This window comes from Rhineura floridana, chromosome 3, assembly GCF_030035675.1.
Source record: "Rhineura floridana isolate rRhiFlo1 chromosome 3, rRhiFlo1.hap2, whole genome shotgun sequence".
Taxonomy (NCBI): domain Eukaryota; kingdom Metazoa; phylum Chordata; class Lepidosauria; order Squamata; family Rhineuridae; genus Rhineura; species Rhineura floridana.
The window spans coordinates 189,784,253-189,800,279 of record NC_084482.1 but is presented as its reverse complement, the minus strand read 5'-3'; the positions used below and the strand labels follow the sequence as shown (position 1 = coordinate 189,800,279).

Sequence of the window (16,027 nt, the reverse complement as noted above, 5' to 3'; positions counted from 1 at the left end):
ATCTGTCAGAGGGAATAATAATCTAGGATCTGCTCACAGTGAATTTCTGCTTGCAGCATTATGAGAAATAGGGGAGCATTAGGGGCCATTGCAGTTGGGATACCATGGAGCCGAACAAAATTTCCTAGAATGCCTTAGCAGGAGACTTTGCTCATGCCCAGAGTCACTTCATGTGATATATTAAGCACATATCCATACTGTGCATGCTAAAAATGGAACATTTGTGTTCCATAATGCATGTTTTACAAAATGTGTGTTTGTTACAGATATATGCAGCAAGGAATTCCCCCAAAGTGCTGACTATCCATCCCAATAGGTTAGCCTTCTCCACCCTAGTACCCTCCAGATGTTATTGGACTCCATCTCCCATCAGTCCCGACAGAATGGCCAGTGGTCAGGGATGTTGGAGTTGTATTCCAAAACCTCTGGAGAGCACCAGGTTGGGGAAGGCTACAGTACTTGAAGTGGGTCTCAGGCTGCATGCACACCATACATTTAAAGCACATGACTCCCCCCAAAGAATCCTGGGAACTGTAGTTTACCCTTCACAAAGCTACAAATCAGAGCACCTTTAACAAACTACAGTGCCCAGGATTCTCTTTAAATGTGCTTTAAATGGATGGTGTGTACACAACCAGGTGGGACTTTACTCCCAGGTGGGTTGGCTGGTGATTTGGGGAGGGGTGTGTGCATCTTCCTTTACAACATGGGCCCACAAGAGGCATCTGGAACTATCGCGGCAGTAAGCACTATTTGCAGTGTGCCAGCTCTCTGCTTGTAGCAAACTGAAATGGGCAACTTCTGTATTTGTGCTGTCTGCTCCATCATTGAGACAATAGTATGGGACAGTGCTCGCATTATGGGGGGACACTTAATGAATTCCATAAGACCTGATTCTCCCCAGTTTTAGCCAAATTGTCACTTCCCGTAGCATTCTAAAAACAATAGCTAAGTGGGGTGTCTTCTCTGCTTCCCCTGTAATTCAGGCAGTAGTGTAGTGGCAAATTCAAAAGTGCAGGGTCCCTTCATGATTGTCACACCACACACCCCTCTCAGCCACACACCCTTTCCCCACTTTCCCTTGTGTCCCTTGCTCTCCATGCTGAGTCCACACTCCACTACAACAGATGTCCTAGGAGCCAATCAGCATGAAAGGGGAGGCTGTGTGTTAGTTACTGAGAAGAGTCTTCTCAGTGGCTGATTCACCTTCTATCACTCTGATTGGCTCCAATCAGCACAAAAGGACAAGAATTCTTCTCAGTGGCTAACACACTTTCATGATTATTGGCTTGTACTTAGGGACCTGGTTGGGACTGTGCTCCCCAAAATGTAAGGGGTCTTGGCCCCTGCAACCCTGGATGACTACACCCCTAAATTCAAGCACTTGTTGGGGGTTGTGATGTTCCTATATTAATGTATATATGGTAAGTGTTGTTGTTTTAGAAGATACATGGTAAGTGGAGTGAAAGAGGGGGAGTGAATGGGCAGTAGAATGCGAGATGATTGGCTGAGTGTTTAAAATGGCTGAATGTAAAAGGAACAGTGAGAGTGGAATAGGGGGGGGAGAAGAGAAAGAGTGGATTGCTTGGTGGGGTTTAGAGAGTTGTTTACCAGGAGGGAGGTGGAGTTTGGATTAGTATTGAGTAAAACCATATGCTTATGTGCCTTAAGAAGAAATCTTGTTAATCTTGTTATCTTTGTTATCTTTAATAAATACTTAATTTGGTTTACCAAAGGCCTGATCCTTGGCTGGGGTTTCACAGACCAGAAGGGAGGGTAAGGTAATGACCAAGGCTGAAGGGGAACTGTAACAAATGGTGGCAGCGGTGAAGAGAATAACAATACCAGTATTCAGAGTCTCTGGGAATACTAGTATTGGGACGTTACTGGTGGTTGCCTAGCAGGGGGATCTGTTGAGATCTGTGCTAGAGCGGATAGGTAAACCATAAGAGAGTGCGGTCCGGACTGGTGGAGTCCCTGGTGGTGCCTAGAGACAGGCAGTAACCACGAGCAGGTAGGAACCTGACAGGGAGAGCCAGGGAAGGACGCATCACAGGGGTCATGAAGTATATTTTGCTGCACAACAGACCTTCCTGAAGGTGCTCAGGAGGATGTATAAGAAATCTGCCATCACCCAGAAGGAAGGGCTTTACTGTCAGTGTTGCAGCACAATCTATATTAAGTGCCCTGGACAGAAATTTATAGCAGAGTGGTTGGGGGGAGAGAAGAGGACTTGCTGGTCTTTTTTGCTAGCAAACCCAGACCTGTAGGATCATATCTGGCTTTGTGAGCTTTCTGGTTGTGTTTTTGTCTATTAAAAAGGAATGAGCCAAATCCCACATGATTGATTGCCAGCATGATTTAGAATAATGAAGGTGGATGAAGAATGTCAGATAGGAAGGGGACAGTCGACTCTGTTGTTAAAGTGTTGGGTAGAATAAATGAGTAGGATCCTTTTTTCTTTTCTTTTTTTGTAGCGAGTGATAGCGCTGTCGTTATTCTTATTGTAAAAGATATTGGATACAGCAGTGGGTTAGATGCTACAATGGATACTGCAATACCGTTACTTGGTTTTAATTATATTTTGACTGGTGTACCTTTTTTATTGTATTTTTGTTTGATTTGGCAAAGGCCTTTGGCTGAGCAATAAAAATAAAGAGTAATCGATCGTATGTCCTCAGGTATGGCCAGGGCATTGCATACAAAATCCCAGAAGAGATGTAACATTCAGATTCTCTTTTGCAACTTGGAAGCATGTTTGTTTTCCTTTAAGTGAAATAGCAAGCAAACATTGAATCATGCCACAATTGCTTCCATAACAGCTATTTTAGTCTGGAATTGACACCATTCAGAAGTGCTTTGTGGCATCCCATCTCCTTGCTCCCCCAAAGCAATTGCAACAGCCCGCCCTACTTCAAACTAAAGCTGTAGGAGGCTTTTGCTGAATAGGACTAATTTCTGAATGGAAACTGTAGAAAGATCTTTGATCATGATATTAGAAACATAGGAAGCTGACTTATACCAGTTCAGACCATTAGTCCATCTCACTTGGTATTGTCTACTTTGATTGACAGTAGCTTGCCAAGGTTTCAGACAGGGGTCTCTCCCAGTCCCACCTGGAGATGCTGGGGATTGAACTTGTTACCTTCTGGATATTTCTGTATAATACCTAATTCACTATATTCAGCAGTGAGGAACTCTCATTTGAACTCCTCTTCCAACTGACTGTGGAAAGGTCATAACTCAGCAGCACTACAAAGCATGTAAGCAACCCATGATTAAAATTTGGCAAAGCCACAAAAAGCCAGACAAAATTGTTTCAGGGACAAAAATGAGGCTACAGACTGTCAGGTGGCAGATGCTAGTCTAAAAGAAAAGGTGGGTAGCTCTTCCCTTGCATAAGGAGTTAGATTAGGTTTGTTGGTTTGTTTGTTCCTTGCGATTCTGTAATGAATCTGTGTCGTTCCTGGGACGAGGATATGGGGTCCAGAAGAATAAAGTGGTGGTTGCAAAGAATACAACTTTGGTGATGGTTGTTGGCAGACAAAAATGGTGGTTGGAGATGCGGAAACAGAGAAGACTCATCTACCCTTATTTTTCTGTCCCAATGCCAGGTTTCGAATCCTAGGAAGAAATGCAAGAAAAAGAAATACGTTAACTCGGGGACTGTAAGTGTGGGGTATATTATTTTCTTATTCTTATTTTTTTTAATTGTGTTTTTAAATTGTTTTTGTGTTTTAAAGTTTGTATATTTGTTTTTATTGTTTTGAATTGCTGTAAACCGCCCAGAGAGCTTTAGCTATGGGGCGGTATATAAATGTAATAAATAAATAAATATTCTCTCCCCCACCCCAAATCCTTAGCAGCCAGCCCAGTTCCATTGGCTAAAGTGTTTCTGGCTTTGAACCTGTACAATGGGAGTAGAGGACCTCATGGTCCTCCAGATGGCCGTTCCCTTAAAAAAAAAGCTATTCACACAATTGCTCACTGGGTGTCACATTTAGTCTGTCCCTCTCTTCCTGCTGAGGCATTGAAGGGAAAAGAAGTGTCACTGCTGGGGAGGAGCAGAGGGTTATGGGGTAAGCAGGAGTCTTTTCAACCCAGCACAGTCTAACCTCCCCGAAACAACTGATGACTTTCTGCTCCAGAAATTGAACCAATGTGCTTCCATAGAAGCAAGGGAATTAATATTAAGCCTCCCCTCCACACCAGAAAATATCTTCTGGATCTCTGCTTCACTTCTTTTCCAGATGACCTGCTTGTTGAGCATCCATCTTGATTCATTTGCAGGGAAATTCGATGACGTTGGCTACTTAATTTGCATTCACTCTGATTTGTTTACGGGGAGGTTACATGACATTGCGTCAAAGCAAGTTTACCAAACACTTTGCAATGCATTGTCCCGTCACTTTCCTTATTGCAAAAAATCTGATCTTTTGGAGAAGCGGGTTTCTTGAGCAAGACCTCCCAACAACTGCAATCATGCAACCTGAATTTGCCAGCATGTGGCTGAATCCCACCTGAAAATGGTGACAACCTGGAAGCACCTTTAGGCTGCTCCAGAACAGAGTCGGCTTCCAAGTCAGCTCTCTGTCCACATGACTCCACCATGTTTATTATTCTCTCTCTCTCTGTCTTGTTCCCAATAGGTAACTCTTCTGTCATTCACAGCGCAGTCGGAATTCACCTTTGTTGATTACATTCGAGGCGGGTGCGTCGGTTGAAAAGCCTGGTGGTCTCCCAGGTCTCTGGCCTCCGGAGGGCCAGGGGCCAGCAGCCCTCTACCAGTCTTCATTGCTTCTCAGGCATTGCCCCAGAAGGAGGCTAGAGGAGGGCAGTGTCGATGGGAAGGCAAAACAAGACAGTGTGTGAGGTGCACTGAGGAATGACATGCCAAATGTCTGGCAGAGATGATGAGGGTGGAGCTGTGTTTTGGAGCATTCACAGGAGACCAAGTGGTGCTGGTGGGGCTAGTCTAGTGGGGTTAAATGAGGGGGAGACCAACTAAGGACATTTTAGGGGGCTCGTAAGGATGGCAGCAGCTATGTCTCTCTCTTCTTCATCCCGCTCCTCAGGACACAGCTGAATTTCACAGTCGCCATTGATTTCACGGCCTCCAACGGTGAGTGCAGCACACCAGTGAGTCGCTATGGGAACGGAGTGACAGTTTAGCTGCTGGTAACCAGGCAGCTGAGGACTCTTGGGTCACAGACAGATCTCTAACTATACACCTCTGTGGGGTTGTCTGGTTTGAGCGCTGCCCCTGCCCTCAAATAGGGGCTTTCTTCCCCAAAGATCTTGCACAGTTCCATGCTGGAATTAATGTTGGGGGGATGCCATTGTCCAAACCAGAGAGCAGGGAAATTAACCTGTGGGAGAATGAAATGGAGACAGTGGGCCCACTGAGTGTGGGTGGGAGATGTGCTATCAAGGGAGGGGAGGTAGGTGTGAAGAGGGGCGGCAAAGGCACAAGGTGATATGAGTCCCCAGCTGAGGGCCAGCCCAGCGAAGCCAAGATGGCTGGCTTTTTGAGATGGGTGTATGGTCTGTGGGAAGCCACGGGGCTACCTTGCTGGGGGAGAGGGAGGGTGGGAGATGCAGGGTCTTGGAGGCTGACAGAATGCCTTTTCACAGGGAATCCCTCGCAGCCCACCTCCCTTCATTACATGAGCCCCTACCAGCTCAGCTCCTATGCCATGGCACTGAAGGCAGTTGGAGAAATCATCCAGGATTACGACAGCGACAAACTTTTCCCCGCCTATGGCTTTGGAGCCAAAGTCCCACCAGATGGCAAGGTGTCCCACCAGTTCCCATTGGTAGGTAGGAGCTAGCTGGGCGATGATGGGAGGGGCTGTATGGGTGGAATTCCTGCTTGGTGTATGCATGTGGCCCCCAGTTCAGCTGCTGGTATCTCCGTTTGAATGGATCTGGAATTACAGGGGTGGGATAGCAGAGATACTGTCACTCAAGCAGATGGACAGTACTGGCCTAGAGGGATTGTTGCTTTGACTATGAGGCAGTTTTTTTACATCCTTGTGGAATCAGGTTTTATGGAACCTTTTGAATATACTGCTGAGGGAGAGGGAGGGTAGGTGATGCAGGGTTTTAGGGGCTGACAATGCCTTTTCACAGGGAATCCCTCACAGGATTTGAAAAAAACTTTTCACAGGGAACCTCTATATACCAGAGGGTCTCAAACTGAGGTCCATGGACCACTAGTGGTCAGCAAGCTCTATGCAGGAAAGAAAGTTGTGGAACAATCAAGGATATCTGCACTTGGCCTTGCACTTGATTTATTTTTTCTGACAATGGCCAGATTTATCAAACAGGCTAACACCCTGGTCTGGAGCCCATTATTTTAATATTAATTTTTCTCTTAAAATGTGCCACCTAAAGAGGCCACAGCCTGGTCTAGAGCCTGTGATTTTCATAATATAGGACTGTTCTTTGACAATGATGGTGATTACATGGTTTGCTCACACGTACGCATGCACATGCGCACGCACACCCATACCCTCCTAGCAATTTTCAAGTGGTTCATAGGAAAAAGCAATGTTTGAGTACCACAGTTATATTCACTACAAAGAAACTCAGTGCATGGATCCTTTCGTAGCCAAAACAGCTCCTTCCATACTCAAAAAGGAGGTATCAGTAAACTGGTTTGCAGAGGTATAAAAATACTGAGGAAGCCTTGTGAGGGAGCTGGGGGAACCGCGACTCAAAACAACTCCATGAGGACTGCGCATACTCATCGGCCACAGAATGCCGAGTGTCTGTAGGGCAGGTGTATATGTGTTAATGGAATGGAGTATCCTGGAAGAGGGCATGACTGGCTGGCTGGACCCACTTGCTCCCTAAAACAGAGTGGTGCCCCAGAATCTATTCTGAATGTCAAGGCTCAGTCCCGGAAGAAGAAGTGATAAGCAAATCAAGTCAGATATTATTCAATCAGTTAGGTCATCACCACAAAACTATACAACAAAAGCAGAACAGTATAACAACTGCTTACTCTTTGTAACGATATGATCTAATAGATCTGCCAGAGTAAAAAATTATTCAAGAGTTGTTATCATTAACTACGTTAGATGCATTGAATGTGCAAGTAATTATCCGCTAAGGGCTCAGAAAAGTCTCACACATATACTCTTGCATTTGCTAAACTGCACCGTTCTCTCCTTAGAACAACAACCCAGACAACCCAAGCTGTGAAGGCATTGAGGGAGTGTTGGAATCCTATTTCCAAAGCTTGCGTACTGTACAGCTATACGGACCCACCAACTTTGCTCCTGTCATCAGCCAGGTGGCACGGTAAGTGGGGAGTAGGAAAGTAGTCTATTTCTTCCCCCCCGGCCTCTCGGGAGCCTCACATTGGGCTGTTGCCAGAATAGCTCCAAGCCATGGCTTGCCAAGAGCCAGCTGCCATATACCCAGACCTGGTTAAAGTCATGTTTGCCTCCAAAGTAGCTCAGCGTGGCTTCAGCACTTGCAATGCACATCTTCAGTGGCACTTTTAGGTGCATCCTATGAACATAGGAAGAGCCCTGCTGGATCAGGTCAATGGCTCATCTAGTCCAACATCCTGTTGTCCATGGGAAGCCTGCAAACAGGACGCAAGTGCAAGAGCAGTCTCCCCCCTTTGTGGTTTCCAGCAGCTGGTATTTGGAAGCAGACTGCCTCCAACTATGGAGGCAGAGCATAGCCATTATGGCTAGTAGCCATTGATAGCCTTATCCTTCATGAATTTGTCTAATACTCTTTTAAAGCCATCCAAGCTGGTGGCCATCACCGCCTCCTGTGGGAGCGAATTCCTTACTTTAACTATGCGCTGTGTGAAGAAGTACTTTCTTCTGTCTGTCCTCAATCCTCTGTTGTCTCACTCGTCCAAGCAGAGGTCACAGCAAGATTTGAACTGGTGAGCACAGCGCTAGAGAAGGTGGACAAGCCATCTACCCAAGTCTCCTATATGAACGGTCTGGCTGAGAACAATGCATGCACATGAGGGCTGCTTGGGGGCACTGATCAAGGGTACAGCGGGCAGCGGGGATGAAACAAGGAGTGTCTTGGCCCTCTCCACTCTCCCTCTTTCCCAGGTTGGCTGCCCAGCTTACCGATGGGTCCCAGTATTATGTTCTCCTCATCATCACAGACGGAGTAATCTCTGATATGCTGCAAACCAAGGAAGCAATTGTCAGTGTGAGTTCAATCTTTTTCCTACCATGCTGGGGTGAGAAAAGGAACAGCATTGGAATCTGAAGGAAGGCGTGAAAGCCTGTCACCCTAAATGGTATCTTGGAGAAATCAGTGGTCTGGTCTCCCCCTCCCCTTTTGAAGCTAACTAACTTGTCACAAAGTAGTCAGCACAGGTCTTTTCATGGCCTCTCCCAACTACCCCTGCTCCAAAAAAGGCTTTGTTGATATATTACTGTGGTGCAGACATTAAGCACTGACTGGATGAGACTGAGAGGCACTAGCTGGCCCTCCTGTGTTGAGGAGTAAACATCTTTGCAATCCTGGCTTGTTATAAAGCAGTAATGGGGAACCTGTGGCCCTCCAGATGTTGTTGCACTCCATCTCCCATCTGGAGGAGGCTTTATTGATTAGATGACTCCTGATGTTACATGGCTTTCAGAAAAACACCAAAGATGGTGTTCTGCCAAGAGATGTAGTAATTTCCACCCTGCATTGCTTCTGTACATAGCATAGCTTTCTCTTTGTGTGCGTATGCACAAATATCATATGTGTGAATTCAGAGCTGGGGCGGAGTAGCCCAGGGCCCATCATGGCATTGTTCTGGCCCTACATATGTGTGTACATGTAGACAGCTAGGCACCATGCAGGATGCAGCTCAGACAATGACACTTTCCCCACAGGCCTCTTCTTTGCCTATGTCCATCATCATCGTGGGAGTAGGCCCTGCTGAGTTTGGCGGTAAGTGTTACCCTTATCCAGATGTATTATGGACCAGCAAAGAATTGAGTCTTAGCCTGGAGAAGTGAAGACTGAGGGGAAATATGATAGCACTCTTCAAGTACTTGAAAGGTTGTCACTCAGAGGAGGGCCAGGATCTCTTCTCGATCATCCCAGAGTGCAGGAAATGGAATAATGGGCTCAAATTACAGGAAGTCAGATTTCAACTGAACATCAGGAAAAACTTCCTGTTAGAGCGGTATGACAATGGAAACAATTACCTAGAGAGGTAGTGGGCTCTCCAGCACTGGAGGCATCCAGGAGGCAGCTGGACAGCCACCTGTCAGGTATGCTTTAATTTGGAATCCTGCACTGACCAGGGGCTTGGACTCAATGGCCTTATAGGCCCCTTCCAGCTGTACTATTCTACGATTCTATGATTCTATAAGTCTGATGGACCAGATCAGCTGGTTTGGAAATCCTGTGAGATGACATGACAACAGGGTAGGTGGCCCACTCTTTGGCATTTCACGCCTGTGAGTCAAAGTACAAAGCAGGAGATCCACCTTTCTGTGAAGTTGTTCTGTCCATCCTGGAGCTGGGAGACATGCAGGAAAGTGTCCTGTACTTGGGCCAGGGGAACAGCAGCAGATCTTAGTAGTAATTCATTATTTTATCATCCACAGCTATGGAAGAGCTGGATGGAGATGAAGTGCGGCTCTCCTCCAGGGGGCGCTATTCTGAGAGAGACATTGTGCAGGTAACTCCTTTTGAGAGAACATGGATGGGTAGGGTTGGGCAAGCAGAGGATCACATGGAGAGTTGTTTCCATCCAGGGTTATTTCTCTTTAGTCTAGGGATGGGGAACCTGTAGTCCTCTAGATGTTGTTGGACTACAACTCCCATCATCCCTGACCATGGGCCATGCTAGCTGGGGCTGATGGGAGCTGGAGTCCGATATTCATCTGGAGGGCCACAGGTTCCCCCATCTCTGCTTTAGTTCAGCTTGAAGTTGGATAAGGAGTGATCTGCTGTTGTTGTTGTTGTTATGTGCCTTCAAGTCGATTACGACTTATGGCGACCCTATGAATCAGCAACCTCCAACAGCATCTGTTGTGAACTACCCTGTTCAGATCTTGTAAGTTCAGGCCTGTGGCTTCCTTTATGGAATCAATCCATCTCTTGTTTGGCCTTCCTCTTTTTCTACTTTCTTATGTTTTCCCCAGCATTATTGTCTTTTCTAATGAATCATGTCTTCTCATGATGTGTCCAAAGTATGATAACCTCAGTTTCATCATTTTAGCTTCTAGTGATAGTTCTGGTTTAATTTGTTCTAACACCCAATTATTTGTCTATTTTGCAGTCCATGGTATCTGCAAAGCTCTCCTCCAACACCACATTTCAAATGAGTTGATTTTTCTCTTATCCACTTTTTTCACTATCCAACTTTCACACCCATACACAGAGATCGGGAATACCATGGTCTAAATGATCCTGACTTTGGTGTTCAGTGATACAGCTTTGCATTTGAGGACCTTTTCTAGTTCTCTCATAGCAGCCCTCCCCAGTGCTAGCCTTCTTCTGATTTCTTGACTATTGTCTCCATTTTGGTTAAGGACTGTGCCAAGGTATTGATAACCCTTGACAAGTTACAATGCCCTCATTGTCAACTTTAAAGTTACATAAGTCTTCTGTTGTCATTACTTTAGTCTTTTTGACGTTCAGCTGTAGTCCTGCTTTTGTGCTTTCCTCTTTAACTTTCATCAGTATTCATTTCAAATTATTACTGGTTTCTGCTAGTACTATGGTATTGTCTGCATATCTTAAATTATTTATATTTCTCCCTCCAATTTTCACACCTCCTTCATCTTGGTCCAATCCCACTTTCCGTATGATATGTTCTGCGTATAGATTAAATAAATAGAGTGATAAAATATGCCCCTGTCTCATGCCCTTTCTGATTGGGAACCAATCAGTTTCTGCATATTCTGTCCTTACAGTAGCCTCTTGTCCAGAGTATAGGTTGTGCATCAGGACAATCAGATGCTGTGGCACCCCCATTTCTTTTAAAGCATTCCATAGTTTTTCATGATCTACACAGTCAAAGGCTTTGCTGTAATCTATAAAGCACAGGGTGATTTTCTTCTGAAATTCCTTGCTCCGTTCCATTATCCAACTTATGTTTGCGATATGATCTCTGGTGCCTCTTCCCTTTCTAAATTCAGCTTGGATGTCTGGCATTTCTTGCTCCATATATGGTAAGAGCTGTTGTTGTAGAATCTTGAGCATTACTTTACTTGCATGGGATATTAAGGCAATAGTTCGATAATTACTGCATTCCCTGGGATCCCTTTTCTTTGGAATTGGCATGTATATTGAACACTACCAGTCTGTGGGCCATTGTTTAGTTTTCCATATTTCTTGACAGATTTTTGTCAAAATTTGGACAGATTCAGTCTCAGTAGCTTATAGCAACCCTGTTGGTATGCCATCTGTTCCTAGTGATTTGTTTCTTCCAAGTATTTTAAGAGCAGCTTCCCCCTCACATTCTAAAATTTCTGGTTCTTCATCATACGGTTCCTCCATGAATGAATCTGTCATCCTGTCATCTCTTTTATAGAGTTCTTCAGTGTATTGCTTCCATCTTCCTTTTATTTCATCTCGGTCATTCAGTGTGTTCCCCTGTTGATTATTCAACATCCCTAATCTTGGTTTAAATTTCCCTTTCATTTCTCTAATCTTTTGGAATAGGGCTCTTGTTCTGTCCTTTTTGTTGTCCTCTTCTATTTCTATACAATAACTATTGTAATAGTTCTCTTTGTCCCTATGTACTAGTCGCTGTATTGTTGCATTTAGGGTTCTGACCGTGTTTCTGTCTCCTTTTGCTTTTGCTTTCCTTCTCTCTTTAACCCTTTTAAGAGTTTCTTCAGTCATCCATTGAGGTCTTTCTGTCTTTTTAACTAGAGGTATTGTCTTTTTGCATTCTTCCCTGATAATGTCTCTGACTTCACACCATAGTTCTTCTGGTTCTCTGTCAACTAAGTTTAAAGCCTCAAACCTGTTCCTTATTTGATCTTTATATTCTTCTGCAATGTTATTTAAATTGTATTTTGGCATTATAATTGCTTTGTCATTCTTTAGCTTTACTCTGATTTTCGATACGACCAGTTCATGATCTGTACCGCAATCTGCTCCTGGTCTTGTTTTCACAGAAAGTATGGAACTTCTCCATCTTCTGCTACCAATTATATAATCAATCTGATTCCTATATTGACAATTTGGTGATGTCCACGTGTACAGTTGTCTTTTCGGTTGCTCAGAAAATGTGTTTGCAAGAAACCAATTATTGGCTTCACAGAATTCGATAAGTCTTTCTCCTGCTTCATTTCTTTCTCCTAGGCCCCATTTCCCCACAATTCCTAGTTCTTCTCTGTTCCCTACTTTTGTATTACAGTCCCCCATGATTATCAGCACATGTTGTTTTGGTGTGTGATCAATTTCCTTCTGTATTTCTGCATAAGAACTCTCCAGTTCCTCTTCTTCTGCATTTGCCGTTGGAGCATAGACTTGGATGATGGTTATGTCAATAGGTTTCCCGTTTAATCTCATTGATATCACTCACTCAGACCTTGCGCTGTAGCTCCTAATTTCTTTTGCTAGGGCTTCTGATTCCTGTTGGATCCCCGATTATTGTCACCAAGAGCTTTTCAAGAGTAATGCTCTTGAGAGAGGCCTTTCAGTGCTCAATGCAGGAAGCATTAGAAACAATTGGGAGGAATAACTGGGAGAAAGGCCAGTGATTTCCTCCTGATCCTCCTTCACCACAACCTTCACATCTCATATACTATGCAAATATCTGCCAAAATGATAGAATGGGGGTTTACATGCCTAGTTAAGAGATAGATTTGGGTACCTCTCCCTGAACCAGAGGCCTGTGCCTCAGTCAATACTTGTTACCCTCAATCCAGACCAGAGATACCACATTCCTGATAAAAGTAAACACTTCCACACTGCATATTGCTAGTCTAAACATATAAGGTGGGATTTCTTTCAATATAATGTGGCTTTTTTAGACTTATATTAATAGCTTGTGGGTGGGTGGAGGGGTAAACAGCAGACTTTGAAAGAATCCAGCCTAATTCAGTGTACAGCAGTGGTTCTTAACCTTTTCCACTGCCAGCACCCCTTGGATTTCCAAAATATGCTCTCGCACCCCCTGAAAAAATACCATTCTTTTTTTTAAAAAATTTAATGCGTGTTTTAACCTAACTTAGCTAACATAAATAATAGTTTTCCAAAATCTTTGGTTGGGCCTCGCACCCTTAGAAAAAGTGTCTCGCACCCCTGGGGTGTGTGCACCCCAGGTTGGGAACCACTGGTGTAGAGGTAGCTAAGTATGATTTCATTCTCATCTTAATTGACTTGCATCTGATCTCTTGCAAGCCTTGCATTAAACTGCAGAGGAGCTGAGATCTAGCAAAGATCTTTAGCTTGATCTTTCAGCTCAGCATACTTGAATGGCCAATGGATATAGGAAAAATAAACTACTTAGATGGAGCTGAGTTGTACATTTCAAAAGCAGCAGATAAGATTCAAATGCACAGTGGGGATTCAGCCTTCATGCTTTTGCCCGACTAGTTGGGAATTTGGGGGGTGTCCTATTCCTGCCTGCTGTTTCCCTTCACTTCTCTGCTACAGTTGATGCCAATGTGTATTGGGATGGATCTGGGGGTCTGGCCAAGCACTTACCCTTCTCTGTCTTTGTCTTTCCTGCTGTTGCAGTTTGTGCCATTCCGGGACTATGTGGATCATTCAGGGAACCACGTGTTAAGCATGGCACGACTGGCAAAAGATGTCTTAGCCGAAATCCCTGAGCAGCTCCTCTCCTACATGAAGACCCGTGACATCAAGCCCCTTTCTGCTAGTCCGCAGTAGCTCCATCCTCTGTCCAGCCTGAGCCAATAAGAGTTTTCTGCTCCAGCTGGGACTGAGATGACTCCTACTAATTGAGCAACATTAGCTGTCTCCACTTTCTCATTCGGAGCTGGCTAGATCATGGAGGTGGGTGGGTCATCTCTATGGGGAGGTGGGCATGATACAATCTCCATGCCTCATGCACAGGCCGAAACACCAGCACAGAAGCATGAACCCATCCAGAATCTCAAAGGGATGATGCCAAGAGTTCACAAATCAGCCCTGGCAAGGGGTATGGACCAAAAGGGTTCCAGAGTTTGGAAGGAAGCAGGCATCTGGCTGGAGGCCAGGGACATTGTTTTCTTCAGGCCAAATTTGCCAAATATAAGGTGCCACTGGGCTCTATTTCTGACTGGATATTGACAATAAAACATCCTTGGTCCCAGGCTCTCTTGCATACTGTATGTTTTGTTGTCGCTGTTGATGATGACAGTGGAGGCTGCTCTATCAGGGCAAGTGGGGCACTGCCCCATCAACTTGTCTGCCCTCAGCCAGCCCCCACCTGCAGGTCTTCTGACTTGCAACCAAATCAGGGGGTAGCAGTGCATATCTACCTCCTCCCTGGTATCAGTGTAGACCCTGTAGAACTCAGCATAGAGAAGGATGAGGACAAACTAGAATTAGCTGGCTCCACCTGTCATTGGCTCTGGCTTCATGTACTGCTGCGCTCCCTGCCTTCTGCCCTTCCATTCCCAATGAGCATCAGCCGCTACTGCAGGATGATATTGGTTAATTGTTCCAGTGGGTAAACCGAGTGGATGGGTGGGGAGGGGTGTGGCTTTCTGTCATCTCAAACTATGCTTCCCAACTAAAGACCAGCTCAAGCAGTGGGCCTCTGCTTATCCCAGTTTGAAAGTTTGTGCAGTTGCAGTCTTTTAGATTCAATTTACTGACAGCAAACCGCCACATTAGTACATTAGTACCAAAAACACATTAGTACATTAGTACCAAAAACACATTTTCAAAAAATGTGTTTTTAAATTTGTATATTTGTTTTTAATGTTTTTAATTGTTGTAAACCGCCCACAGAGCTTCGGCTATGGGGCGGTATACAAATGCGGTAAAATAAATAAATAAATTGAACTGCTAATCTGAAGAAACCATTGGGATGTGGGAGTTTCTGACAAGAAACTACAGCACTAGAAACAGAAAGAAAGAAGGAAGGCAGAGCTAGGCTATTCAGAAAAGATCAGAGCTCTAGATGAAAGATGAAGATGATGATGATTGCATTTATATCCTGCTTTTCCTCCAAGGAGCTCAAGGTGTCAAACATGTTTCTCCGCCTCTCCATTTTATCCTCACAACCACCCTGTGAAGTAGTTTAAGCTGAGACGCAGTGACTGGCCTAAGGTCACCTGGTGAGCTTCATGGCCGAGTGGGGATTGGAACCCTGGTCTCCTAGGTCATAGTTCAACACTCTAACCTCTTCACCACACTGGCTATTATGGAGTTTACCATACCATTGTAACATTTAAACAGCACCAATTTGCTAGCCATTCAGGCACCTGCTTCTTTTACAAGCCCTTTGAGAAAACGGCTTCTTCCAGGGCCAAAGCCAAGGCCAAATATTCCAATTCATCCAGTGGTACCTTGAGGGTAGCACCTGAGTGCTGCTGCTAGATACTTCCTTTGTGGACTAATTAGAACAAACATTTTATTTGCCTGGCAGATGGGGAAACCCTGATATTCTGGTCCTGCAAGCTGTAGGCTATTTTGACCCATGCAGCAATTCTCCAGCCCCAGAGATTCCCTTCACAGTCTCTCCAGGAAGGATATTTCAATGCACAGCAGAAGCAGCAGCCCAGCCTGGTGAGATTAAATTGTTTGAAGCTAGCAAGCAGATGGGAAGGGAGTATTCCCACAGTAGGGTGTGTGGCCTACTTTATCTCTGCTCTCATGAAAGGAAAGTGCAGTCCAGGGCTCAGCCCATGTGAATAAAACATGTAACAGCAGCAGCTGGCAGGATGCTTTCGCTCATTTGAGATGGCGGGAGGGCCACCCTTCAAAGGCTCATCATCATCACCACCATCATCCCATCTCTGGCTTGGGCATCCTTTTGTCTTTGGCCAAGAAGGCCCAGATAACTTAGGGAGGGGCTTGATTCCTGGGCAGTTTCTCATGGCAGATAGGCAGTTTGCTGAGCAGA

General features: G+C 44.9%; 1 protein-coding gene across 3 annotated transcripts in view; it reads left to right on the top strand.

Moving 5' to 3' along the window:
• Positions 1 to 14,228, top strand: part of CPNE9 (copine family member 9) — a 76,010-nt gene extending 61,782 nt beyond the window's left edge. Inside the window, exons 12-20 of one of the 3 annotated variants that reach the window (XM_061622096.1) lie at positions 3,615 to 3,668; positions 4,650 to 4,711; positions 5,076 to 5,122; positions 5,635 to 5,816; positions 7,181 to 7,308; positions 8,091 to 8,193; positions 8,871 to 8,928; positions 9,594 to 9,667; positions 13,690 to 14,228. In XM_061622096.1, coding sequence (XP_061478080.1) covers positions 3,615 to 3,668; positions 4,650 to 4,711; positions 5,076 to 5,122; positions 5,635 to 5,816; positions 7,181 to 7,308; positions 8,091 to 8,193; positions 8,871 to 8,928; positions 9,594 to 9,667; positions 13,690 to 13,842 — 861 coding nt within the window. In that variant the 3' untranslated portion in view covers positions 13,843 to 14,228. Of the gene's footprint in view, positions 1 to 3,614; positions 3,669 to 4,041; positions 4,080 to 4,649; positions 4,712 to 4,796; positions 4,874 to 5,075; positions 5,123 to 5,634; positions 5,817 to 7,180; positions 7,309 to 8,090; positions 8,194 to 8,870; positions 8,929 to 9,593; positions 9,668 to 13,689 lie in introns of those variants that run through there. The other 2 variants (XM_061622097.1, XM_061622098.1) reach the window with 2 other exon arrangements.
• The last annotated feature ends 1,799 nt before the right edge of the window (positions 14,229 to 16,027 follow it).